The sequence below is a fragment of the Halichoerus grypus genome, chromosome 1 (genome assembly GCF_964656455.1).
Source record: "Halichoerus grypus chromosome 1, mHalGry1.hap1.1, whole genome shotgun sequence".
Taxonomy (NCBI): domain Eukaryota; kingdom Metazoa; phylum Chordata; class Mammalia; order Carnivora; family Phocidae; genus Halichoerus; species Halichoerus grypus.
This window is the reverse complement of record NC_135712.1, coordinates 196,070,365-196,095,247: the sequence shown is the minus strand read 5'-3', so window position 1 is coordinate 196,095,247 and position 24,883 is coordinate 196,070,365. Positions and strand designations below refer to the sequence as shown.

Here is a 24,883-nt window from a genome sequence, read left to right as displayed (position 1 = left end):
CTTCTCTAGCCTATTTTTGTATATTTTGTGTTCACATCACCAAACTTTTTTATTGACTTTAAGTTTTCGTTTGATGTTCCTAGATTGTGTAATAGTTGTCTCCTTTCTCAAAGATAGACCCCCGTTGTTTTTTTAGCCTTAGGTAATGAGTGACAGTCCTTTACAGCAAGCACAGGAACTCAGCGGGAGTGAATGAAGGCTCTGGTGCTTCTACCTGGCTCAATCAATCTTAACTTCTCAGTTTCCCATCCATGAAAGGGGATGATGTAAATAGAGGGGAGTGTCCCTAGGTTCTAGAATACATGTAAAGAGCTGGCACCCAATAAATCACCATCACCACCATCATCATCCTATTCTAGCTAATGGTAATTGATCAGTTACTATGCTCCGAGCATTGTGTTAAGTGCTTTATTTGCATTACCTCTAAATCCTCACAGCATCAAAGAAAGGCCCCCATTTTGTGGTTTGACAAAGTCCATGCTCTTGAGCCGCTCTGCTCTTCTGTGATTATTGTGAATAAGGAAGTGATGCATAAAAAGGACCTAAAAGTCCCTGCATAACGGTAAGTGCCCCATACAGGATAGCTTTTATTAATATCAGGGTTGTTTGTCACAAGGTGATTGCTTGGACTTTTGTTGTGATAAAGTTCAGCTTTCAAGAATGCATATCAAATTGTTATTTTTAGAATTCTAGTCATCAGTCACGACCCTGAAATAAATGCAAAGCATTGCATAATTGCATTTTAAAGTGCGGTACACCTTTAGTCCATCAGAGAGGATCATCACTTCTAGCAGGACTTTAAGAAAAAAGATGGCGGTGGCAGAGTAGGGGGTGCCGCCGCCAACTCCAAGCGCTGGCTTGCAAAGAGGAGGCCGGGGCGGGGCCGGGTCGACGCCACGTGCGAAGCCCCGCCCTCTCGCGCCGCCCCGCCTCCAGAGCCGAGGCGCCTGCGCCTGCTCCCTCCGGCTGGGCTCGACCTCACGGAGCACGCGCGCTCCGCCGCATTCGGATTGGCGGATCCGCGCGCCCCACGGCACTCTGATTGGTGGAGTCGCTCAGGTTCTGGGTCGGGGGTTCCGCGCTCGGCTCCTTCAGCTCAGCACCCGCCTGGCTACAGCAGGGCCGGGGCAGCACGGCAACTAGGCCTTCGGACTCGTCTGTAGCTGGGCGCTCCAGTCCGGCGGCTGGGACAGCTCCCGTCGCTCCCGGTTCCGCCGTACCCCTCTCCACGACCTGAGTTGGGCATGTTTTCCAGGGCCCAGGTGAAGCGGATCCTGCAGCGGGTGCCCGGGAAGCAGCGATTCGGCGTCTACAGGTTCCTGCCCTTTTTTTTTGTCCTGGGAGGAACGATGGAGTGGATCATGATTAAACTGCGTGTGGGCCAGGAGACCTTCTGTAAGTGGGGGTGCAGCAGCGTCCGTCTCATTTCAGGAAGGCAGGAGGCGGCTAGGGACCCGTTTTCCTGGGGGACAGTCTTAGGTTGCAGACCGCTCATTCCACTCAGAGCGCTGAGCTGCCTTTACCGTGGTCAGAAGGGCAAGTACGGTTCCGTTCGCGGCCCGGCCCTCTTGTAAGCGGGGCGACAAAGGCACATTGGCGTCCAACCTTGAGGTCTTCCTTGCACTCTCAGGGGAGAGCACGTGACTCCACGCTGGCCGCTCTCCTCGCAAGCCTGCCCCTCGTCCCTGCGGGCCGGTGACGTTTGGTCCTAAGGAACAGACTTGCTCACAGCACCGTAGAAGGGAGTGGGATCCTGAAGATTCACGGAAACTCCTGCTAATTGGCCAGCCCTCTTCTGGATTCTTCAGTCCAAACCCCGGAAGGAGCCGGTCTGCCTGGCCTAATTACCACTGTCTTTGCCGGGCAGAGCCCCCGGCACCAGGGCCCAGCACTGGAAAGAATGCCTGGCCCTGCTTTGTGGAGCACTAGCTCTGGAAAGGCCAGTTCCCCTTCTGGAAAGACTTTCCCACCCCCTAGGTCCTTTCTGCTTTATCCCTCTCTAGAAACATGTATTACTTGTGAATTGCCAACCCTTATTTAAAAAAAAAAATTTCTTTTAAAAAGACTTTATTTTTAAATAATCTCTACACTCAACATGGGGCTCAAACCCACAACCCTGTGATCAAGAGTTGCATGCTCCACTGACTGAGCCAGCCAGGCGCCCGCCAACCCTTATTTTGTTTTTTTAAGATTTTATTTGAGAGAGGGAACACAAGAAGGGGGAAAGGCAGAGGGAGAAGCAGGCTCCCCACCGAACAGGGAACCCGATGCTGGGCTCGATCCCAGGACTCCGGGATCATGACCTGAGCTGAAGACGCTTAACTGACTGAGCCACCCAGTGACTGAGCCACCCAGGCGCCCCCCACCCACCTTTATTTTAAAAACATTGTTACATTAGTGTTTTCCAAAGATATTTAGTCCTTTTGTTTATCCATTCATCAGTATTTAATGAGCACCCATGAGAGTATATAATGAACAAGGCAGAGAGTCCCCCACTCCAAAAGAGCTCTAATGGCAGAGACCCAACATAAAGACAGTTACTATTAAGTGTGATCAGTGCAGTGAGGGGAAGTGTGTCTGTGTGTGCGTGTGTGTGGGGGGCAATGGTAGTCTTGGGTGGGGGTACCTCAGTTGGATCAGATGGTACAGGGAAGGCATCCAGGAGTTACCATGTCAGGTGGGACCTTAAGATTGAGTAGGTCAGTCCGATGAGGGGAATGTTAGTGCTGAGTTGAAAGTGTCTCATGCTAGTGGTAAAAGCAGACATGGGGCTATGGTGTGGATGTTTACTGTGTTGGAGGGACTGCAGGTGAGCAGAGTGAGGGAGCAAGTGGTTAGAAATGTGCCTGGACAGGGCCACAGAAGGACTGGAGAACCAAGAATGTACCCAAAGGATTGAAGGGTTTTAATTGGCAGTGGATTAACACATGAGGAGAATGGCTTCTTGTGGAGAGGAGGCAAGAATACTTAGGCTGTGTGGTTGTTCAGGTCTGAGACGGTAGCCTGGTTGGATGGGGACAGACGGGATGCCAAGAGGTGACTGGAGTTGAGAGACACCTGGGAGGTGGTACTGACAGGGCCTGGGGATTGAGTGGACTCAGGAGATGAGGAGTGGAGGCTTCTGGTAGGACAGTTGGGTGTGGTGCAGTGGGGACACTGGCAGGATAGTCTGGACTCTGTTTTGGACATGCTAAGGCAGAGATGGTTATACAGATCTGAAGCTCAGGAGGCAGATCTGGGCCATGGATCTGGGTTTGTGGGTCATTTGAAAGCAGATTGTGATAAAAGTCAGTGTCAAATCCCAACATTTTAAGGGTGATTGGGAGTGACCAGAGAGGCAAGGAGGGAAACCAGGAGGGTTTATCACAGAAGACGGGAGGTCCAGGAAGTCTGACTATGCGAATGGGAGGTCAGCCCTCCTCCCCACCAGAGAGACTTGAAGATACAAAGATGCTGGTCAGAAAAGGGTAGTGGAGAGAAGCCGCAGATAACTGGTTCTTTGGAAGGTAGGAGGTTGGGTAGGAGAGCAGGGCCATAGGAGTAGCCCTTGGAAGTTAGCTGGAATAGTTCTTTGTTGATGACTGATCTGTGTGACCAAAGTTCATGGCCATATGGGGGTAAGTGAAGAAGGGTCAGGGTTATGACTGAGGAAACAGGATTGTTAGGCATCACAGTGGGCCCAGTTAAATGCATTAGTTGGCCCCACAGTGCAAAGCAGAGTGGAGGGATGGAAGAGGGCAGTTGGATGAATCTGTAGTTGGGGTTTTGAAGGTGTGTCAAGAAGCTGATGTTGATAGGAGGGAATTGCAGCTGGTTTGAGCAGGAAGACAGAACAAGATGGGGCTGAGGCGGTATTCAGGGGCCAAGTGCCTGGGGAAGAAGTTAACAGAGGTCCAAGGACAGAATGACTAGAAAGGTAGTAGAGGTTGTGGTCAGAGCAGGATCAATTTATTGCTTCAGAGAGCACTGCAAGTAGATAGAAGTTGACTGGAGAAGTCAAGGAGGTGAAGGGGGCTAGCGCTTCATCCGTATGGTAGGTGATGTTGCCGGGGAAGATGGTGCAGGACAGGTCAAGGAGCCTGAGCTAGAGGCCCGTGTTTTCAGTGATTGAAGGGGAATAGAGAGCAGGTGCCCATGCAGAGAAGACTGTGGCAAATGGCAAATGCCGCAAAGGAAGAGGGTGCAGAATCAGCGGTGTGCAAAAGCAGCAGCCGAGACCAAGGCAACTGACCTCACCTCCCCACTCTGAGTTCCTGGGTGTGGGTGAGGGAGCTGCAGAGAGCCTAAGGGCAAGAAGTGCCTCTGAGGCACTTCAGTTAAGGATGATTTCAGAGAAAATAGACATTTGGGGGGGGGGGCAGGGAAGGAAGGAAAGGCTTAAAACATTGCTAAGAGGTGTGCTAGGACATGATCCTATCTTTGAAGATACGGACTCTTACCATGCTATTGAAGTCCAGAACTGCATTAACATAGTCCTCATAACTCATTATTTTTAAAGATTTTATTTATTTGTCAGAGAGAGAGAGCACAAGCAGGGGGAGCGGCAGGCAGAGGGAGAAGCAGGCTCCTCACTGAGCAAGGAGCCGGATGTGGGACTCGATCCCAGTACCCTGGGATCATGACCTGAGCCGAAGGCAGACGCTTAACCGACTGAGCCACCCAGGCGCCCCCAAGTTTTGTTTTATTTTATTTTTTTATTTTTTTAAAGATTTTATTTATTTATTTATTTGACAGAGAGAGAGAGACAGGAGAGAAGGAACACAAGCAGGCGGAGTGGGAGAGGGAGAAGCAGGCTTCCCGCTGAGCAGGGAGCCCGATGCGGGGCTCGATCCCAGGACTCCGGGATCATGACCTGAGCCGAAGGCAGACGCTTAACGACTGAGCCACCCAGGCGCCCCCAAGTTTTGTTTTAAATGAAGTTTATTTTGGCGTTGTTAAAAATGAGATTCAGAAATAGCTGACAGACCTAGACTGTTGGTTAAATTAGTCAGATCTGAGTACCTTTAATTCCTGTTTCTTCAAAGTCTAAGTAAAATTTTTATTTGACAGATGATGTCTACCGTAGAAAAGCCTCAGAACGACAGTATCAGAGAAGGCTGGAAAATGCATCAGAGACTGAACTTCAGCCGTCAATAAAGTGAATATGAAATTTCACTACTGATTTCAACTCCTTTGAAAATGTACTTTTCAGATCTCTTGTTCTTATTCCGAACTGCCTTTACAAAGAATTTTTATAGTTTTCCTGTCTGCTTCAATACTTCCCAAGTCACTGTTGGACAGCACTTATGGAAAAACTATTTCCTCCTGAAACACCTGCCCACTGAATCTATTCTATGAAATATTTCTTAAACAATTCAAGGATCAAGCAGGATGCTTTTTTAGTAGTCTGAATTGCTTGTGAAGTCTTTTGTTTCAGGCAACAAATTGATAACCTTAATTTCCTTTTCTCAGAATTCAGATTTAATCATGGACGTAAAAGTAAGATCTCTATTACAAGATTATTTAAACCAGGATAATTATGCAGATTACATTTCTGCCAGCTACCAGTCTGTCACCATTTTGCGAGGGTGGTGGGAATTCCTGACCACACGTTTCCCCAGTCAGGTGCTCTTGTGAACAGAAATAACCCCTTCCTTTGCCTGTCCCTACTAACATACAAGGGCTGGACCTCCATGAGGACTCCAGAGGGGACAGGCTTCACACCCGTCTGTGATGAAGATGTGCTTTCATCCAGCTGCTAAAGATAAAGACACTGCTTCTTCCCTAAGAAAATGAACCTTCACACTAAAAAGCAAAACCATAAAACCACCACAGACTTCAGCTAAGTCAGAGGTTCAGAGAGATTTTGTAATTTGACCCACAGTAAGTTTGGGTCAGCTGATAGAAAAAACAAAGGCTTTATCCATTTTTTTTTTTTCTTTTAATCCATGCTTGGTAACTACATCCAACATCTATTTAATCAAGAACATATCTCTGTATTAAAGAAGGCTAAGTTTCAAAACGCTTTCTAACAATTGCTCATGAATATACAGAAGCAGATGCTTAAGGCCACAGGGTGTTCTCAAGTTAAAAGGTCTCTGCCACAAACATATGTTCCAAGTTTTTCTAGGGTTTTTTCTAATTTAAGTTAGTTCACTGATCTTAGAACCAATTCAGTATAAATAGCGAGCCACTGACTACTCGGATCTCCTTCAAGCGCTACCTGCACCAGCTGAGAGTCACTGCTCAGAGATGGCCTGAGTGTGAAGACCAGGGAAGACCCACAGCACCAGGGAGAGGAAGGAGGTTTTCCTGTGCACTTGTGTGAACTAGAGAGTTCCTGGTGAACCTAACCTCACAGGCATTTTAGTGGTTAGACTGCAGCATAAGGAATTAGATGGTGGTAGGACTCTCCCAGTTATATGGCCTTATTCCATGCTTCCCCCACCCGTTTTAGTTTAGTATTGATATATACAGAGACTATGTAACTTACACACCTTTTTCAAAGGAAAGTTTGTAAATACTAATAAAACCGTCAGCTAACTTCTGTGTCTGCTGTGGGTCCCTCCCTGGCCCACCTCCCTGTCTGCACCCCAGAGAGAATCACCAGCTACAAATTCATGTTTAACCTTCCTTAAGAGTTTTCTTCTTTTTTTAAAAAAAAATCTGTATCAGAGTGCTCATTTACTGAAGGACAACAAAACTTTGAAGATAAGAAATATCTCACTTCAAGGCAAGGAGACTGGCAAAGCAATTACTGCATTAAATTGAAGATACTTTCAGAGCACATTAGTTTGGATGCTAGAGAGTAAAAACTAACCTTTGTTAACTGAGGTGAAAGCTTTTTAACTTCGCCTCAAAACAAATTTTAACCCTCCTAGTACAGAATATGACTCTACCTGACTTACTAAACACAGGAACTATTAAGGGAACTTTAATAATGTAAAGAGCGATGCTCTTATATGCTGATTACAGAACTGCAGTGCCTCCTAGTGTAAACTACAAGGCAAAACATTTAATAACATGTATTTTAAAAACCATACTTCTAGAATGACAAAAATTGAATTAGCATTTATTGCTTGAAATTTACTTCCGCTATGGTGTTGGGTAAAGAATGTGGGCTTTGGAGCTTCACTTTATCAAATGAATTGATAGGGAAAGTTACTTAGGTACACAGTAAATTCTCAATAAATGAGGGCTACTATTTTGATCCGTCTAACAGTCCTATTCTGGAAGTCTTTTTATTTTTTAATTTTTTTCCAGCAAAGCATGGTTTATTGAGTGATAGCAAAGTGACAGTACAAAGCTCCCGGGGAGGGAGGGGACCCAAGAGGGTTGCCTTCTATTCTGGAAGTCTTGCCTACATCTCAGCTGTTAAAACTTAAACACATTGATCTCCCTCTCCTTTTTTAAGTCTGAATTTTTCATAGCAAGTTACCCCACATTTGGGCCATGGTGTTTTTCAAAGCAATTCTCTCCTAGAAAAGCAGTACAGTATCAGTTCGTACTCTTTACACATGTGCATTAAATTTGGAATTTCTTGTCACATTTATGTGCAACCCACAAGATATCAATGCCGCGTCTATTCTCAGGATAGAAGAAGTCTATTCATTTGTTCAGTTCTGAACTTTCATTCAGCTGATCTAGCACACTTGCAAACAAAAAAGGAACAGAGTAACACTCAGCAGTATTTGTTTGCTCACAGTGTTCAGTGGGAATGTTCAACTATTCATCAGTGATTATTCAAAGTATGCCCGTGAGCACAGAGGGCACTACAGCCCCGAACACTTAGGGGTACAGAGCCACAGGGATTTGCAAAGTGATATTAGAGGAAAACAGTTGGTTGATTTTACCAACACTTCTATTAAAAGTGTGGTCATGTTTTTAAGAGCTTATAAGCATGTTGAAGACATACCTGGGCCACTGGTCTCTTCCGGCCACAGACAGCTGTCTGAAAGGGCTTACTCGGCTTTATGATACAAGACATGCTTTCCTTACCTTCCACCATCAGTAACTCTACAATTTTAACTTCAACCGTATTTCTGCCCACGATGAGGACATGTTAGGAATTCCTTGACTGCCTGCCTGAGAGGCTTCTCGTGGGGCATGTCCAGCTGCATGTGACTGCATTCAGCCTGTGCTAATGCAGCCTGAGCCCTGAACCAGGGTCTGCTCACTGATTTTTGCCTCCACCTGAGGAGCTTTGTTCCTTTAAATTGGCAGCTATATATCCCTGTCAGCATAGAATCAAGGCTTGCAGGAATTAACTCTGCTTGAACCTAACATCTGACACAAGCTTAAACAGAACAACCAAACCTGGTTAATCCAAATCACTTTGCAAACTCCATTTTTATTTGGATTAAAAAGCTTTAAATGAACAAACATATGATACATACATGTTATAAGACTAGTTACCACTTAAACCTCCTTTGATACAGAAATTAGAATAAACCAAGTTTTAATTAGGTCTGAAAATGTTCAAGCTCAGAAGTCAACAACACCAGTTTGAGATTTCACACAAAGAAGTGTCCCCTTTCAGTTCTTCCTCATAGGAAGACAAGGGTGGGTTCAAAAACAAAGCAGTTCAAAGGCCTTTTAAATCAGTTGGCTGACATGACATACTATTTTAAACCTATAGGTTTTCTCCCAAATAAAATTCTTTTCCACATGAACTTACATTTTGAAAACATTTAGGCCATTAAACTTTCTAAGCCATATCACTAGTTCCTAAAACTCATGGGGGAAAAAAAAAAGATGTATATAGTTCACTTGTACTTTCTTAAGTCAGGACATTAAAAAAAATTTTTTTTTGGCTTATCTTTTTTGGAAAATGGCTGACCTCAAATCTTATATCCTAAATATTAACTGATATTCTCCAAGTTAATATACAGAAAGACATGATTCTAAAATAAATACATAGTTTTTTTTGTTTTTTTTTTTAAACTTAATTAGGGCCTGCCTACTGGCCCCCTGGCCCGGCTCTGCACTGCCTTAGGGAAGCCCCTGGCTGGATCTATGGTTTCTACAGCACCTCTAGACACTGGGAAGGAGCCCGGAGGAGGAGTGCCCTGGCTTCTAATGCCCCACCTAGCCCAAAGAAGTTTTTAGAAGCTTCCCAAAGAAGTCTCATCCAGACCTTAAAAAGGGAAATAAAATGGGTGCATGAAATAAATAAATAACTTAACCAAAATTAGATTTCAGGTTCTTTGGTGTAATTCAAGAATGTCTAGAAATAAAATAATCTGATTGTATTATACAGTCCATGATGATTCAATGGCCCAAATAACTAGGAACTGAAGATTTCTTTATCTGATTCAGTTTAACAATAAGGTAATGACATACTACTGCAATACATTTTTTAAAATTCAGAATTATTTAAAATACTTGATGCAAACTGAGATCCAGTGGTTGACTATAGGCAATTAAGTTACAAGGGCCTCCTGTATTTAAAGTATCTAGAATACAGGAGACTTGTTTCCATTTTACACACTTTTGTCCCCATGATTTAGAAAGAATGGCAATTAAATATCCAGCTATTGATTCATACCAGATTAAAAGAAAAAAGTATCCCTTGAGAGTCAGTCTCTCAATTTACAAACAGCAAGGGAAGCTCCACCAAAATGGCAACAATCTTGTTACAAAAAAACAGGTTTCAAAAACCGAGTGGAATCCAAGTGTGGTGCTTTTCTACCTGTCTGCGCATCATACTCTGCCTCCAGATGTTCATTCGAGGCTCATATGAAAGAGAAAGGGTCAACCCCAAGTGTTTGGGATCATAATGGTCTTTTTAAGTGAGTATTTTCTTAGATTATAATTACTTTCTCCTGAAATTCAAAAGCACAAATTAAATTTAAAAAACATTTTAGAAAGCCTTAACTTTCTGGTTGAGAATTACAACGCTGAAACTTAGAAGGAAAAAAAAAATGCCACATCTGGTGAGGAAATAGATACGAAAACACACTTGCATATGTAGACAGTCTACCCTTTTTACAATTATGCTTCTGACACAGCTCATATCTGGTTATGCACTCCCTTCCCTATGTTAGGTTGGGTGTTAGGTTTAAAAAATAAATCACCTCTATGCACACCTCAATGCTTTCTTCAAGGTGAACTTCAATCTTTTTCAATGTAAGAGATTTAAAATTTTAAATCATCCAACAAGTATAGGCATAAATTGTGAATTCAATATAAATAGATCGAAAGTACCCTTAAACTTACCTGCCAAGACTCAAGGTAATTCAGGGCTGTGCACATGTTCTGCAAAAGTACCTGACACCACAGATGACTCACAGCACAAGGAACTGTGCTCTCCCCCCCCGGGTGTCTGAGAGACGCACCAGCTTCAGAAGGATGCACAGCACTGACTGCAGATTTCTGGAGCAAGTCTCTGACTTAACAGAGCAAATGTGCCAGGTCTGCCAAACACCTGTAACCTGAAATAACAACTTTTCACTTCACCTGTAAAAAACAGCTTTTGCTGAAGTGGCTCAAGATACTCAGGTACATGAAGCAGACACCAGTGCACTCCCCTCTGTAAGATGTAAACTAGGACCAACTTCACATTTAATTGTCAACTTAAACTAATCTGTAAACTCTCGTGCGCGTGCGCGTCTGTGTGTGTGTATATTTTTTTCATTTTGTTTGTTCTTTTATAAAAAAACAAAACCAAAAACCAAAAACCAAAATCCCAAGCCAAGACAAAACCTTTGATGGTTTCAGTTCCATGGCAACAAGTAAAAAGATAAAACTCCAAGTCTACATATACAACCAATTATGAAACTGGTTTTAAACGAAGGAAACATATGCAAAAAAATCTCTGTGTATTTGATAAAGTCAACTTAATATAACAAAAACAAATTGAAATAGCTTATTAAAAGTGTCCTTATATAAAAATGGCCTTGTGATGTACAGTAAAATGCAATAAAAATTACCATCCTTTGTTCCTCCCCCCCACCCCCAGTAACTAAAATGGCTACTGTTCCACAAAACTCTTTATGCTTCTATAAAAGAAACGTAATTGATGTGATTAAAGGTTTTCTAGATTGTACGCTTGGCGAATGTTGAGGGTGTCTCGGAGCATCAAATCCCGAAGGCGCCAGAGGGCATCTGCCATGGTGGTGTGGGCCCCTTTACTTTTCAGCCAGTGAGAGGGGAGGCGGCTCTCCTGTTCTTTTGACAAATGGACATCGCGTCTTCGAGCTGAAAATTAAAATGCACACAAGAGAAATAAAAGTAGGAATTTTAAGGTAACAATTTCCTCCTCAGACCTAAGGTCTGATTAGCATATAACATTTATTATTTATTAAGTATTATGAATTTTAACTCTGCAGAGTATTTCCAAGCAAATGTCTTTTATCATTTTATTAGGCATCTTCGTTTTTTTTTTTTTTTTTTAAGATTTATTTATTTGACAGAGAGAGACAGCGAGAGAGGGAACACAAGCAGGGGGAGTGGGAGAGGGAGAAGCAGGCTTCCCGTCGAGCAGGGAACCCGATGCGGGGCTCGATCCCAGGACCCTGGGATCATGACCTGAGCCGAAGGCAGACGCTCAATGACTGAGCCACCCAGGTGCCCCGGCATCTTCGTTTTTAAAAAACTATGCACTTAGGTATGAGGCTACCTAGCTAAGGATGTCTTGTTTTATGCTTTGTATTTTAGAAACTTTCTTTTTTTTTTTTTTAAGATTTTATTTATTTATTTGACAGAGGGAGACACAGTGAGAGAGGGAACCAAGCAGGGGGAGTGGGAGAGGGAGAAGCAGGCTTCCCACTGAGCAGGGAGCCTGATGTGGGGCTCAATCTCAGGACCCTGGGATCATGACCTGAGTCGAAGGCAGACGCTTCACGACTGAGCCACCCAGGTGCCCCAGAAATTTTCTAATTTATAATGACTTAACAAAAGAGCTGCACAATATAACATAATTCTCTATGAATGGGAACATAAGAGTTGCACAAACACCTAAAGATCTGATCACTAATACTGTGTTGCAGGCAGTCCTGATGATTAATAATTTCTTCAGGGGCACCTGGGTGCTGCAGTCGGTTTAATCGTCCAACTCTTGGTTTCGACTCAGGTCATGGTCTCAGGATCACAGGATCCAGCCCCACGTTGGGCTCCGCGTTCAGTGTGGAGTCTGCTTAAGACTCTCTCTCGCTCTCCCTCTGCCCCTCCCCACTGCTCTCTCTCTCAAATAGGTAAAGAAAATTACTAATTTCTTCAGTGTTAACAATGGTTCCTAAAAAGGAAAATGTGAGGAAAGGGAAAACACAGCTATTATTCTGAAAGATATCAAATGATCAAATTTGGTTTAGAAATGAAGATCGAAAGGCACCTGGATGGCTCAGTTGGCTAAGCATCCAACATTTGATTTTTAGCTCAGGTCATGATCTCATGGGTGATGATCTTGGGGTTGTGAGATCGAGCCCCACATCGGGCCCTGCACTCAGCATGGAGTCTGCTTGAGATTTTCTCCCTCTCCCTCTGCTCCTCCCCCTGCTCCTGCACTCTGGCACTCTCTAAATAAATAAATAATAAAATCTAAAAAAACCCAAAAAACAAAAAAGAAGAAGAAGAAATGAAGAATGATGAATAGGAACTTGTACCTTTCTTTCCAGAAACCAGCCAAGTTATTTTATTTTATTTTTATTTTATTTTATTTTATAGGGAGGAGGGGCAGAGGGAGAAAGAATCTTAAAGAGGCGCATAGCCCAGTGTGAAGCCTAATTTGGGGTTCGATCTCACGACCCGGAGATCATGACCTGAGCTGAAATTAAGAGTCAGACACTTAACCAACTGAGCCACCCAGAGCCCCCAGGCAAGTTATTTTAGTATGTACTGAAAACACATTAAGTCCACTGAACTAAATAAGTAACTCAACAGGTTAACTGAAACAGGTTTTCCAATATTTTTTTCTTTTTTAAAAGTTGAACTGAAAGAATTTTTTTTTAAAGATTTTATTTATTTATTTGATAGAAAGAGAAAGAAAGAGCACAAGCAGGGGGAGCGGCAGGCAGAGGGAGAGGGAGAAGCAGACTCCCCGCTGAGCAGGGAGCCCGATGTGGGGCTCCATCCCAGGACCGTGGGATCATGACCTGAGCCGAAGGCAGACGCTTAACCAGGCTGAGCCACCCAGGCGCCCCTGAACTGAAGGAATTTTTAATTTACCCAAATGCATCTATATTAATGACCAAATGCCTAAAAAAGAATTGAAAAAAATTCAGAATATTACTTACAAGATAGCAGGGATGTTTATGACAAAACTTAGAAATTCAACAAAAACCCCACCACTTTCAGTGTGTGATGTCAATATACAAAAAAGCTTCAAACCCTTCTATTAAATACAGAATTTATTTTACTTCTCTGAGAAAAGTGGGTATCTATCGCACAATATAATGCCAATAGCAGTGAGATTTCACAAAGGCTTGTTGAGAAGGACTCCTTACCTGCCAGGGTTTGGTCCCACTTGCTAATGCTGTTGGACTCAGCACTGAGTCCTTCAATGTATTTCAAGTAGGCCTCTGAGTGGAGAAGCCGCTGTGTCTTCGGTGGGGGAGCCACAAACATGGGCGTTGTTGGCTGCTGTATGACAGGGGGGACGGCTGGATGTGGGCCAGGATACGGAGGTGGTGCCTGCTGCCCTGGAGGCCCCAAAACTCCTACCTGAAAGAGCACAGAGCACACGGTGAGGGGAAAAAAACCACTTGGCGCGTGCTCTGAGAAAGAGCGTAACTTGAATTCTGTCGAGTCCTAGAAAATCCAACCGAGAGGCTTACCTGCTGTCCGTACGGACTTCCGCCTTGTGCTGGAGTCCCCACCATAGGGGCCACTCCTTGATTCATCACACCTATAATTCAGAATGCAATGGCACAGTTAGAGGCTCTGGGTTGAGAGGACTACTGAAAAACTACTGATAAGAAACGATGCCATTTATAATGCAAACCTATGGATCTCTGCCCTTGAGTTTTTGTGGATAGGAATCCCAAAATGGGATGCAGCATTCAATGGAAAATTCACATTCTGTTGTTTTCTAGGTATTTTAAGTATAATGCTAGTACAATCTGTCAGATGTGCATTAATTATTCATGGCTTAGAAATGCTCTGAACCCTGCATAAAATTCTAGTATTCCCCTAGGTCAGCTATAGTCGGACTACGTCTCTATTTTCAAAGTATTTTTCTTCTGACAACATATTTTCCTGCCACTGAAGCCCAGGTCTCATTCTGGCAGTAATGGTACTGCAGTAAGCCTCAGCAGCAGGCAGTGTACGAGGACAGCAGGGACACAAGGGAAGAGGCTGTGCAAGGGCACAGTCAGTGAGCCCCGTGGAGACGGGAGGCCCATCCCTGCTGCCCTCTCACAGGCCCCCAGCACCTCTGCTTCTAATGGGAGGCACTAATGCTGGCAGGCAGGGCACTTCCATCTGGTAGAGCAGTACTGTGAAAAGGATCATCTGGAAGCAGGTCAGCCTCGCTGCTATCACTTCAGATGCAAAAATGACAAAGACATTTCATGGTCCTACTATATCTGTACTCTGTACCTGCTAATAATTTTGTAAACTTCCCTTGATGATTCCTCACAAGCAATTTCTGTCCCATAGGTACTAGCTGATAATGGTGAGATGTCCTAAATTTAGTGTCTGGGGCTGTTGCAATCTCAGGACTGTCCATTCACTGAACAGATGCTGAAATAAACAAGGGTCCCAGTTCATTAAAAACTACTAAGCTAGAGCCAAAACCCTGGTGAGCTACTGTTTAAACAAGTCCTGCTGGCTGCCAAGAAGGATCAAAAGGAGCTCACCTCATACACTAGTTTCTCTGGATTCAAAACATTGCTATTTTGGCCAGGCAGAACCAGTCCACTATTCTAAGATTCAGAATTGCTAAAGGCCACTTCCGGGAAGTATTAGATATTTGTTAGAGAGGAAGTAATAAGTAAAAATAAGCTTTCTGCTTACAAAGCAGGGACTTTTGTAAGTACCCAGAAGTTTACTTGGATCACCATAGCAGGATCCTCATGATTATTTGTGACTGGTTTAAGAGGTTGTGGTGGGTAAGGTGCTGCTCCAGCAACATATTCACAACCCCTGTGAACCCCCCTCTCCAGGACACTCACCCTCCTCAGATCCCACAACACAGGGGGCCTCCCTGAGCTGCCTTTCTCAAATTTTGCAGGGCACAAACAACTCAGCAATTCCCTCTGCTTCCTGTCTACAAGTGCCATGCAAGGGGGCAGCCAGTGAGAATGTGGGCTGGTCACCAGAGGAGATCCCCAAGTCCTCCTCTCCTCAAAGCCTGAGCAGATGTGTGCGTGCGTGCATTTGTGTGCGTGTGTGCTCGTGTGAGTGCACGTCCCTGCTTCCTGTTTACAGATGCCATGCAAGGGGGATGTCAGTGAGAATGTGGACTGAGTCACCAGAGCTCCCTGAGTCCTCTCCTCAAAGCCTAAACTGACGGGTGCCTGTTTGTGTGTGTGCGTGCACACGTGTGTACACGTGTGGGCACTAAGAGGGGTTCCTGTCTCCCTAAAATCAAGTGTGTGTGTGTGTGTGTGTGTGTGTGTGCCTCCTTCAATTGCAGTTTAGAACCCGAAGAAGGGGAAAGGAACACAGTATGCCCGATACCCACCAAAAGGTATCTGCTACTTAGAGGGTACTGGCCTTAGACGTGGCTCGCAGTGAGTACCACATGTACCTAGAAGTCAACTCCAACCTGGTCTGAGTCAGTCAGATACCCTGTGCCAAGGTGAGAGGGCACAGAATGAAGGCCGATTCTACCTGCCACATGGGCACACCCATTTTATGACTGACTGGTGCTGCAACTCACACACAGGCCACCGTTTCTACAATGAAGCACCCACTCCCATAAACATTTCCTCCTCTGGGTACATCTGGATCAAACATGTGTGCGTGGAGTTCTGGCCATTCTCTAATGGCCACAGGAGTGTGGCTGGAGGCTCTAGACCGAGCCCCCAGGCTCACTTACCCTGCACACCGCTGGACTGGGTGTACCACTGAGGGACTATCAGGGGAACTCAGTATAACCCACTACTGGTGTAAGCAAATCTAACATCTCTACATTTTGTCATCTGGGCCAGGCCTTGAGCTGATATTCTGGATAATGACCAAATGCTATTCTAAGTTACCTTCAGGTCGCATTCCCTCCAACCAGATTATAGCTAAAGCCCAGTTCTTCTGCATATGATGGCAATTAATACGGGAGCCTGTGATTTTCCTTTCACAATATTTTAACTCCTAATTATAAAGCAAACCTCTAGCTCTTCCTGAACTCCATTTATATGTTTCCACATGAAATAAATTCTGAGCTTCTGTTGAGAGATAAATCAGTGTCCACAGTCAGCAGGGTGGGGCTATGCTGCTCTTTAAAATGTTATGTCATACTTCTTAGGGGGCTCACATACAGAAAATGTGTTCATTGCAAATTTGTTCCCTCCCTCCTTTTTGTTCCTAGAATGATTGACTGAAGGATTTCTTCATCATCATCAGTGACTCTGCAATCCCCTCAGAAGGGCTGTTTGAGAAGCAGGAGATGAAGCAAGGATTCTATAAGAAGACAATCTTTCAATAAGAACTGAACCAGAGGAAGAAGTGCACTCAGGACCAAAAGTGCTTTTATATGTGACTCGGAACTAGCAATTTGGGAAACTTCATTCACTGATAAAGAGGGCATGACCTTCTAGGCTGTATTTGGCTTTCTGAGCACATGTCAAATTGTCTGAGTGGTGTGCGAGTAGGCCTTCTGCCCCGTGGTCTGCTGAGTCTTGTCTCTGCCATGTGTCCTGTGCTGCCACTAGGCAGTCAGGTGCCTGAGGACACAGGTGCTGAGCTGCCTGCTCAATACACAGGACAGGCCCTGCTGCTGACAGCCCTGGGATTCTCAGTGAGGACAGGCCTGACCATAGTGGGCAGCAGGTACCTCCTGGAACAACTGGCTGAGGGAGGAAAAAAGAGAATATGAAGATGAGATTAATGAGTGAATGAGGATGAAGTTCTTACCCGGTGGTGGGATGCCCGGGAGGCCGGGCACACCTGGCGGAAGATGGTGGGGTGGAGGCCCCCCAGGGTGAAGTGGCTGCATGCTGCCCATGCTAACAAGGCCATCAACTGGGCCCTGCAAAGGTGGAAGGCCTGGCGGATAGCCACCCATCATGCCTTGAAGGACACAACAAATTTCAGACATGCATCATTAACATGCAACATGAGCTAAGTAATAACAAATCCCCCCACATGCACTACCAATGAATAAAGCGCCCTTAGTACTGCATGATATAACGGCAATTAGTGCAATTATTTTGTTGCAATAATGAACAAAATAAAAAGTTACAAATATGCAATCCAACATCTGTGGATGAATTAGTACTTAGTATATTATTATTTGTAGTTATTTTCCCTGGGATAAATACGCTGCATGTTTTCAGTTAAATAATAATAAAGAGGAGTTCTAGTAACAGCCTTCCCAAGGTCATGATTATTGCAAGCTGTTCAAACAGAGTGATCAGTTCTGTGACTGCGGTTCTAATTGATCAGTAGAAACCCCATCACTCCACTCTGCCCACACTCATATGCCTATCATGGGTACACATGAGGGGAAATTGGAATGGAGGGAAATGAGGCGCACAGCCCTGATCACAAAGCATGGTTCTCCAGCTGGGAGTGGGGCGGGGGGGGTGAAGAGTTTTTCAAGGCTTCCTCCTCCCTTCTAGCCCCACCACTACTGGTAAAAATGGTTCATGTTCGGGCTTGAGCTGGGGAACAGAGAAGAGCCATCACAATGGATGATGTTTCATCTTTAGATCTCAGAAAACATGTAAAATAAAGATAAAACCTAAACCCTCCCAAGCCCAACTAAGCCCAGGTCACTTGGTAGCGGGCACACAGACCTCAGAAGGAATGGCTGGAGAATCAGGCTCTGCTGGCATGAGAAAATGCAATTGTCACTTCTGTCTCCGAGTTCACAAAAGCCCTCACATAAACCTTCGGTTAATAGGGAACATTTTAAATGAGGTACAGAATTTCTGTGAACAGAGGCTTTTACTCCTTTATTTTCAAAGTGCATCTTCACAACACAAAATATTTTCTGCTGGCTAGGGAAGAGTTTCAAGAAACAAGTATTTTTGGCAAAAGGAGTGAAAGGGAGAAAATAATTTCAAAATGTCAAAAACTCACCTATCAAAAGACCTTTAAAGCCACAGGACTTTTTTTTTAAGCAAGAAAAACAACTTGACTCTTCTGGGATTTGAAATGATCACAATAAACAGAACATAAGACTCCCCCCAAAATGCAATCATCTTTGGTCACAGCTTCTTGCACAAAGGGAGGCTTGAGGGACTGGTGCCAAAGCTCATTTTTATAAAATACTCTTTGTAGAGGGACCCTGGGAAACAGTGGAAACTCCAGATTCTAAGGATTTTACTCTTTGACTTTCCCTCAAGGATTATTTGAAAGGTACTTGTTTATAAAAGATTGTTTAGTCTTTTGAAGCTATAAAATTACTGAAAATTGTGAGATTGATTCAGCCTGCTTCATTAGTCATATCTAAGCTGACTGAAAAACTTACAATTACACAAACCAGTAAAGCGAATTTTAAATAATAATACCTCTATACATGAAACAGGATTATGAGTTTCATTTTTTAAAAATGAGAGTTCAGAAAGTAAAAACTACTTTTGTACAGACACTATCATCTTAAACATAGGAGATCCAAAGCTACCAAACTGCCTTTTAACCACACCACCAGATACAGCTTTAGGGATAAGTAGGTGGGAGTTTAAGAAAGTTAGGAGGCTTTGCTTTCAATTACAAAAGCCCATCTGAACGCAGCCTTCACAGGCTGTGGTTGAAGAAATTATTAAGAATTGAAAGACATGACACTTGTCTTCATTAAACTGTACTTTGGCACTTATTATCCCAGTCACATGTGTTCAAATGAGCTTTAATGCTTGTAAGCAAAGCTGGTCTCAGACAGCAACAAGGCTACGACTTAGGCCCTAAGCAATCTGTAAACCCATGAAAAATCACCCTCTCAGCTGCAAAGTTCCCACTGTGGACCAAAGAACTGGTGCCTGTAGAGAATGCTTGCTTGCCCTTCACTCCCATGGCCCTTCGGAATCTGGGCAGCATATGCTTAATAATGGAGCAGGGTCTTTCTAGAAGGGGTCCCACCTCCTCACCCATTAGAGCGCTGTGATGTTATTCCCCAACAGGGAGCTAAAATGCTGCAGCTGCTGTGTTTTAATGTTTTTAGCTGTTTGAATTCATTTTGTTAATGTGTCCCCGGGCTTTTTAGTCTAGGGCACAGTGCTACAATATCACATATCAAACAGAACAAAACAGGATGTCAATGAGGGAATTCTAACTTTCAAAGTCCCCATGTTCAAGGCCTGATTTCTAAAACCCTCTGGAACCCCGTTAACCAAAATGGGCCATGGAATAGAGCAGGCGATTATGAGATTTGTTAGATCAACGTCAGTTACACTGAAAGTACTGAAAAGCCATGATTCAGATGTGCTCTGGCGAGTGCAACTGCTGAGTTCAGCGACAGTGCATTTGAGAACTTGCCATCACAAAAGGTAGGAGCGACAATGGAAAAGTTATCCTATGCTACTCTTCCTTAAAAAGCAAATACAAAAAAAGCAAAAACAAAAACAGCATCCCAATGAGCCTGCCTTGAACAACACTGTCTTGGACTCCCTGCGAAAAGAGGTCAGACCGCTTGCTTAAGAAGACACTCAGGTGGTTTGTATGGACCTCACCAGGCCTAGGGAGATCACGAAGGAGGGACCCGAGAAGTGGTCTTCAGGCTTCTCACTGGAGACAGGTCAGACAAGGATATTCAATTCAAGAATAGCCAAATTTACTATGGCCACCAGAACCAGAGACAACACACACAAGCAAACCACATTCATCATTTTCTTTTCTTTTTTTAAAAATATGTGACTGGGATACTAACAGAAAATGCAGTTTAATGTAATTAAATAGAAAAGCATTACAGAGTGGGCACAATGAATTGAATAAGGACTTTGTATTCCACTTAGCAGTCATGCACATTAGTGACCAAGAAAGGATTTACAATTCATTGTCAAAAATCCTTTTAAATGGTCAGTCTTTTAAGGATGGCTGCAGCAGAACAAGGCAAACTGAATACTGGAATGAGACGGGAGAATCAACATAGCCTGAATGCTAGTTTTGTGTTTTCTCTCGGGAGTCCCTCCAGAACAGAATTCAGGGTCTGTTTATGTGTTCTGCTATAGCGCTCTACATCAAGAGCAGTCTGGGGTGGAGAATATCGCCAGACCATGTCCACAGCCAGGCTAGAGCTGCTCCCTACCAATTCCCAGGGTTGGGCCCAGGGCCCATTTCTGGGGCAGAGGGGAGGCATTGCCCATATGGGAGAGGCGATATAAGGACGACATGGACGACTTCAAACTTTGACTCTGCCATGAGAAAAGCCTAGAGACTGTGGCCTACTCCTCATTGGAGAAAAAAAAAAATGAAGGAATTTCTTAAAGTGGAAAAAAATGGTCTTAGCTCCTGTTTTTACCTGCAACAGGTGTCAACTGCTGATTGAGCATCCCCATTGGTGTTGGTGGTGGCACCACCCCCATGAGAGCCCCCACAGGGGTGCCTGCTCGGGGAGAAGCACTCGGCTGCTGTTGCTGTGCTGCGCGCTCTCTCTCCTGCTGCTCAGCAACTTTAGCTGCCCGCTCTGTAAAGGCATTTCAGATTTTCAATTCTGTTTTTAACCCAGGAATTCAAAATACCATCCATTGCATTCAACAGGACTAGTAAAAACACAGGCAACAGTTCTGTCTCAACGGAAGGAACGGTAGATGACTAGTCTCAACACAGGAGAAGTCGGGCCGATTTCACTCGGTAACCTAGAGTCCAGCTTTCCTATCCCATCTTGAGAACTGGTCTGCAAAGATTTCAAGAATGTTAAGACTGCAACACACATTCAGAAAGCACAGGTTTTATTTAAACACGTCACCAGCGTAACCAACGTGGTTAATCTCACAAGGCACCCTGAAGATGAGAAGCGCTACCATTATTCTAGTATTAATAGCATTACAAATTATTTATAATTTCAACATGAAGCAATTCCATGGCCCATTATAATTTTTGGCACAATTGTTACTTACACTACTTTCCTGATTTCTTGCACCCAATTTTACTATGATTTGAGGATTCCTGTCATTAGAGTCATGGGGTTTAGCAGCTGAAGAAAATTAACTCTGTAAGGGAAAAGTAGCTTACTGCTTCCTCCACAAGGTTTCAGGGAAAATAAACACTACTTCCTTCACCCTAATGAAGCCAAGAGGTCATGTTTAATAAACCCCAAGGGAAAAAAAATGTATGATACTCTAGGCTACAGTCATTCAAAGCAGGGAATATGTATACACATATGAAGCAATGGATATGTACTGACAGAACCAGGTTTCCTGAAGCTGAGCAGTTCAATACTGACCATAAATCATCCTAAATCAGCAAAAGTTCAAGAATTCACTCTGATTTCATCCAAAATGCAAGAGGAGCATTTGCTTGTGCCAGTTCTGGGCTGTGGAACACACCTTGCTATACCCCTTACCCCGCTGAGCTGCTCTGCCCTGCAACTCCATAGCCAGTAGTCCCCAACGATCACATTCCCAGTCTTTTTGGGAGCTAGCAGCCTGGACCCTTACTAGAAAACACTAGAAATGTGTATTCCCCAAACTCCCACAATACAGGGCTTATTTTGCTTCACCATTCATGAATAGGAAAGCCTCCTCACTCCTCACAGGGGCAAACTGAGGCTGGGAGACAGGTAGTGACTTGTCCAAGGCTACAGAGAGAACCAGCAACATGTGGCCCTGACTCATGATAGCACATTCCACTGCCACACATTAACCCTCCAACATGGAATTCAAAAGACTACTGTTGGCTGATCTAAGGAGTGGAAAATAGTTCGAGATCCCATGGCTTTAAAGAGAATCAAGAAGCAACAGCTCCAGTCCTCCGTTAGTGTATAAGAATGTGAAAGTCAAGCAAGTCAAAGCTTCCTAGGCTGCAACAGAGTTGCCTAGATAGGCTAGTCATCACTCACTAACACTGTCCCAGTTTATAGATCCTCTGTACAATGAGTGTGAGGGACAAAGGCCATCTGAACAACCCATTTCCTTCTGCTAGCAGTAAAAAAACAACATTGAATGACCTAGACCCCCACATTAAATTCTAGTATTTTCATTACACAAATGACAGTAAAATGGGAGAGCAAAAAAAGAAGTTGAAAAAAGAAAAATTCAGATCTGTGCATCAGATATTTGACTGGCTATGTGTTGGCTCTTTCTGGGAAGAGCCCAATGGGCTGTGCTGGAATAGAGAATTGTTAAATGAAGCCAGCCAAACTCCAAACTTTGGGTTTTGAATTCAAACCCAAATTGGGTTTTGGTCAAAACAACGAAAGGCAGACACTGCTGAGTCATACACAACTCATCTCACTCAATTTTCCCTGAATTTCACACTCTCCTTGGAATTTGGGAGACTTCCCTAGAAGCCATCATTTCTCCCTCTCTTCAGCCCTGCTTCAGGGTTTTTACTTTTACACTACATCCAGACACATTTGTCTTTCTTGTTCACATTCTAAAAAACCAGCCACATTTGCTCTAGACTGGGCTTTACACCCATGTGAGCTTCATTTCCAATCCTCCTCCAATGGAGTGATATATTTGGTCTTAACTTTTATTAAGGTCAGAAATACCAAAGCTCTACAAATTTCGAGGTTTTTTTTTTTTTCCCCCGAAGTTTGAGGTTCTTATGGAACTGACTAGGGTTTCTTAAAGAGTGTTCTGCAAATTATTTGTTCTTTACGACATTAAAAGGTATTATATGAATACTTGGTCAAGTTCCAGAAAATGCCAGTTGAAAAAAAACAGGTGTTTACTGTAGGTCTTAAAGACTTTAATATGGGAATATGCACTGTAAGTTTCCAAGAGTCAAAGTGTCTAGAGTACTTTTCAAACTGGTTTTGCCACAGAGGTTTTTCTGGCTGAACATCTTGTAGGATTAGGATTCTGCAGAAAATCTTTGGGGAAGTCTGTCAGTTAATTTTATAATTATCAATCAATTGATATAAATGAAAGGAGTAAAATCTTTTTTTTTTTTTTTTTTAATTTCTTTGGAAACACCATAAACTTCAATAAAGGAGGCAGCCTTAATAATTAATTTCTTTATGTTTACTGGAAAATAATGGATTTAGACCCGGCCAAGATAAGTAATGGTTGACCACAGTGGTGAACCACTGAGAGACAGTTCTAAACTGGCAAAATGAACCATTATATACAATTCCAAATGGAAAAATATAGCTCCAAAGGCAAGAGTCCTGCCTAAGCTAATGTTCATTATTCATTTATTAAAGGTATGCCTGACATTAAAAACAAAACAAAACAAAACAAAAAAACCCCAAATCTCTCTCACGTACTTGTCCCTAAAGGCTAAGAACCACCAAATCTTTAAACGATAGCTCATGGCCCAAAACGATTTAATTATAGAGTAAAAGGAAAATGAAGGCGATTGAGCTTTATCAGAGACTTCAAGTGCCTTAAAAGTAGCTACGAATGTAGACATAGCACAGGCCAGGACTGGCCTAGGAAACCAAGCGCTTTCAGCCAAGCCTCAGCCTGGAGCTTAAACATGTGGCTTATCAAGAGCCACAATCGATCCTGATTTTGAAAGCCCCCTTTCAGATGAATTTTAACCAAAATTTTAATTTAACATCCTTGTACAATCATTCCCCAGCTCAACACATGTGTGCTTACAGGACTCAATGAAAGAAGAAACCATGCAATTTTTAATAGCAAAATATTGGAGAAATTTTTCGGGAAAAAGAAAAAACAAAACAAAACCCCACCAGGATCAAAGGCCAAGTCAGGGGCACTGCTTGCTCAATCAGGACAAGGCTGGCATTTAAACTGCTGGATGGGAGCATTTGAGACAGTCCCCAACACAAAGTTCATGTGCAAGTGGTAAGAACAAGAGAGTAAAACCTGTCTACGCACGTGCATTCCTGAAAACACCCCCTTGCTTAGAAAGCTGAGACAGTTGCGCCTAGTCTCTATTTACCTTCATATTCTGCTTTCTTGGCTGTCTCAAGGTTTCTCCATTCTGTCCCCACCAGTCGGCTGAGCTCCCCAAAAGAGTAGTCTGGATGCTGGGCCTTAATCACAGCTCTCATCTCACTGCTGAACAGGATGTAGCCACTCATGTTGATTTTCCGTTTGGAGCCTTCCTTCTTTGCACTGCCTTTGGCTGACTTTGGGGTAGACTGTAAGACAGAAAGCTCTTATAGCGCATCAGACATTGCATCTGGTTAACTGCTCAAGGTTTCTGGAACCCAGGAACATGTGATTCAATAGTTACTGTTTTGCAGACACGTTTAATTTATAGCTGGCCATTTCCTTGGTCAAAAGAGTTCTTCCTTGCTGCTTACCATATAAGAAATAAATGAAAGTTTCACTGAATTCCATGACTATAATCTGTAATGGTGACCTCACAATTATGTCTTGGGAAAATTCTGAATGAGAAAAAAATACAAACAGAGATCACCTCCACCCAGATGAGGGTTTACAGGAGGAGAGACGGGAAAGATATGGACAGTAAAAGCTACAGTAACAGGGTGATGCCACTCCTCACTGCTCTCCTTTAACATAAGGCAGGGAGAGCTTTCTAACTAAACGTGCCATTAAAAACAGTTATCTATGCACATTTTAAAAAGATATGAAATTTAAAATGCTTAGTGACATCAAGAAAGAAAAAAAAATCTGTTTCTTTCTGCAGAATTCCAGGCTGAAGCTCACATATGTGGGGGCTGGATGTCTCCTTCCCTTGGCTTGAGTGGGCTATGAACCAAAGCTGAGAA

At 43.6% G+C, this 24,883-nt stretch overlaps 2 protein-coding genes across 21 annotated transcripts in view; one reads left to right on the top strand and one right to left on the bottom strand.

Annotated features, from left to right (window-relative positions):
• The first annotated feature begins 1,023 nt into the window (after positions 1-1,023).
• On the top strand, positions 1,024-5,154 carry UQCC5 (ubiquinol-cytochrome c reductase complex assembly factor 5). The gene is made up of 2 exons (XM_036102614.2): positions 1,024-1,395; positions 5,050-5,154. The coding sequence occupies exons 1-2, from the start codon at positions 1,245-1,247 to the stop codon at positions 5,139-5,141; spliced, it is 243 nt and encodes an 80-aa protein (XP_035958507.1). The 5' UTR covers positions 1,024-1,244; the 3' UTR covers positions 5,142-5,154.
• A 3,155-nt stretch (positions 5,155-8,309) lies between these two features.
• PBRM1 (polybromo 1) overlaps positions 8,310-24,883 on the bottom strand; it is a 116,301-nt gene continuing 99,727 nt past the window's right edge. For 9 of the 20 annotated variants that reach the window (XM_078077287.1, XM_078077293.1, XM_078077299.1 and 6 more), the window contains 4 exons: positions 24,088-24,289; positions 13,752-13,822; positions 13,422-13,638; positions 8,310-11,178 (listed from right to left, as the gene is read on the bottom strand). In XM_078077287.1, the coding sequence (XP_077933413.1) occupies positions 11,006-11,178; positions 13,422-13,638; positions 13,752-13,822; positions 24,088-24,289 (663 nt within the window). In that variant the 3' untranslated portion in view covers positions 8,310-11,005. Of the gene's footprint in view, positions 11,179-13,421; positions 13,639-13,751; positions 13,823-16,989; positions 17,146-20,533; positions 20,699-24,087; positions 24,290-24,883 lie in introns of all 20 variants that reach the window. The other 11 variants (XM_036102591.2, XM_078077246.1, XM_078077238.1 and 8 more) reach the window with 2 other exon arrangements.

Bases quoted from the DNA above. Each gene is read 5' to 3' on its own strand.
- UQCC5 (XM_036102614.2), top strand. From the start codon at position 1,245: ATGTTTTCCAGGGCCCAGGTGAAGCGGATCCTGCAGCGGGTGCCCGGG. The intron at 1,396-5,049 runs GTAAGTGGGGGT...TTTATTTGACAG, and splicing joins TGTGGGCCAGGAGACCTTCT to ATGATGTCTACCGTAGAAAA.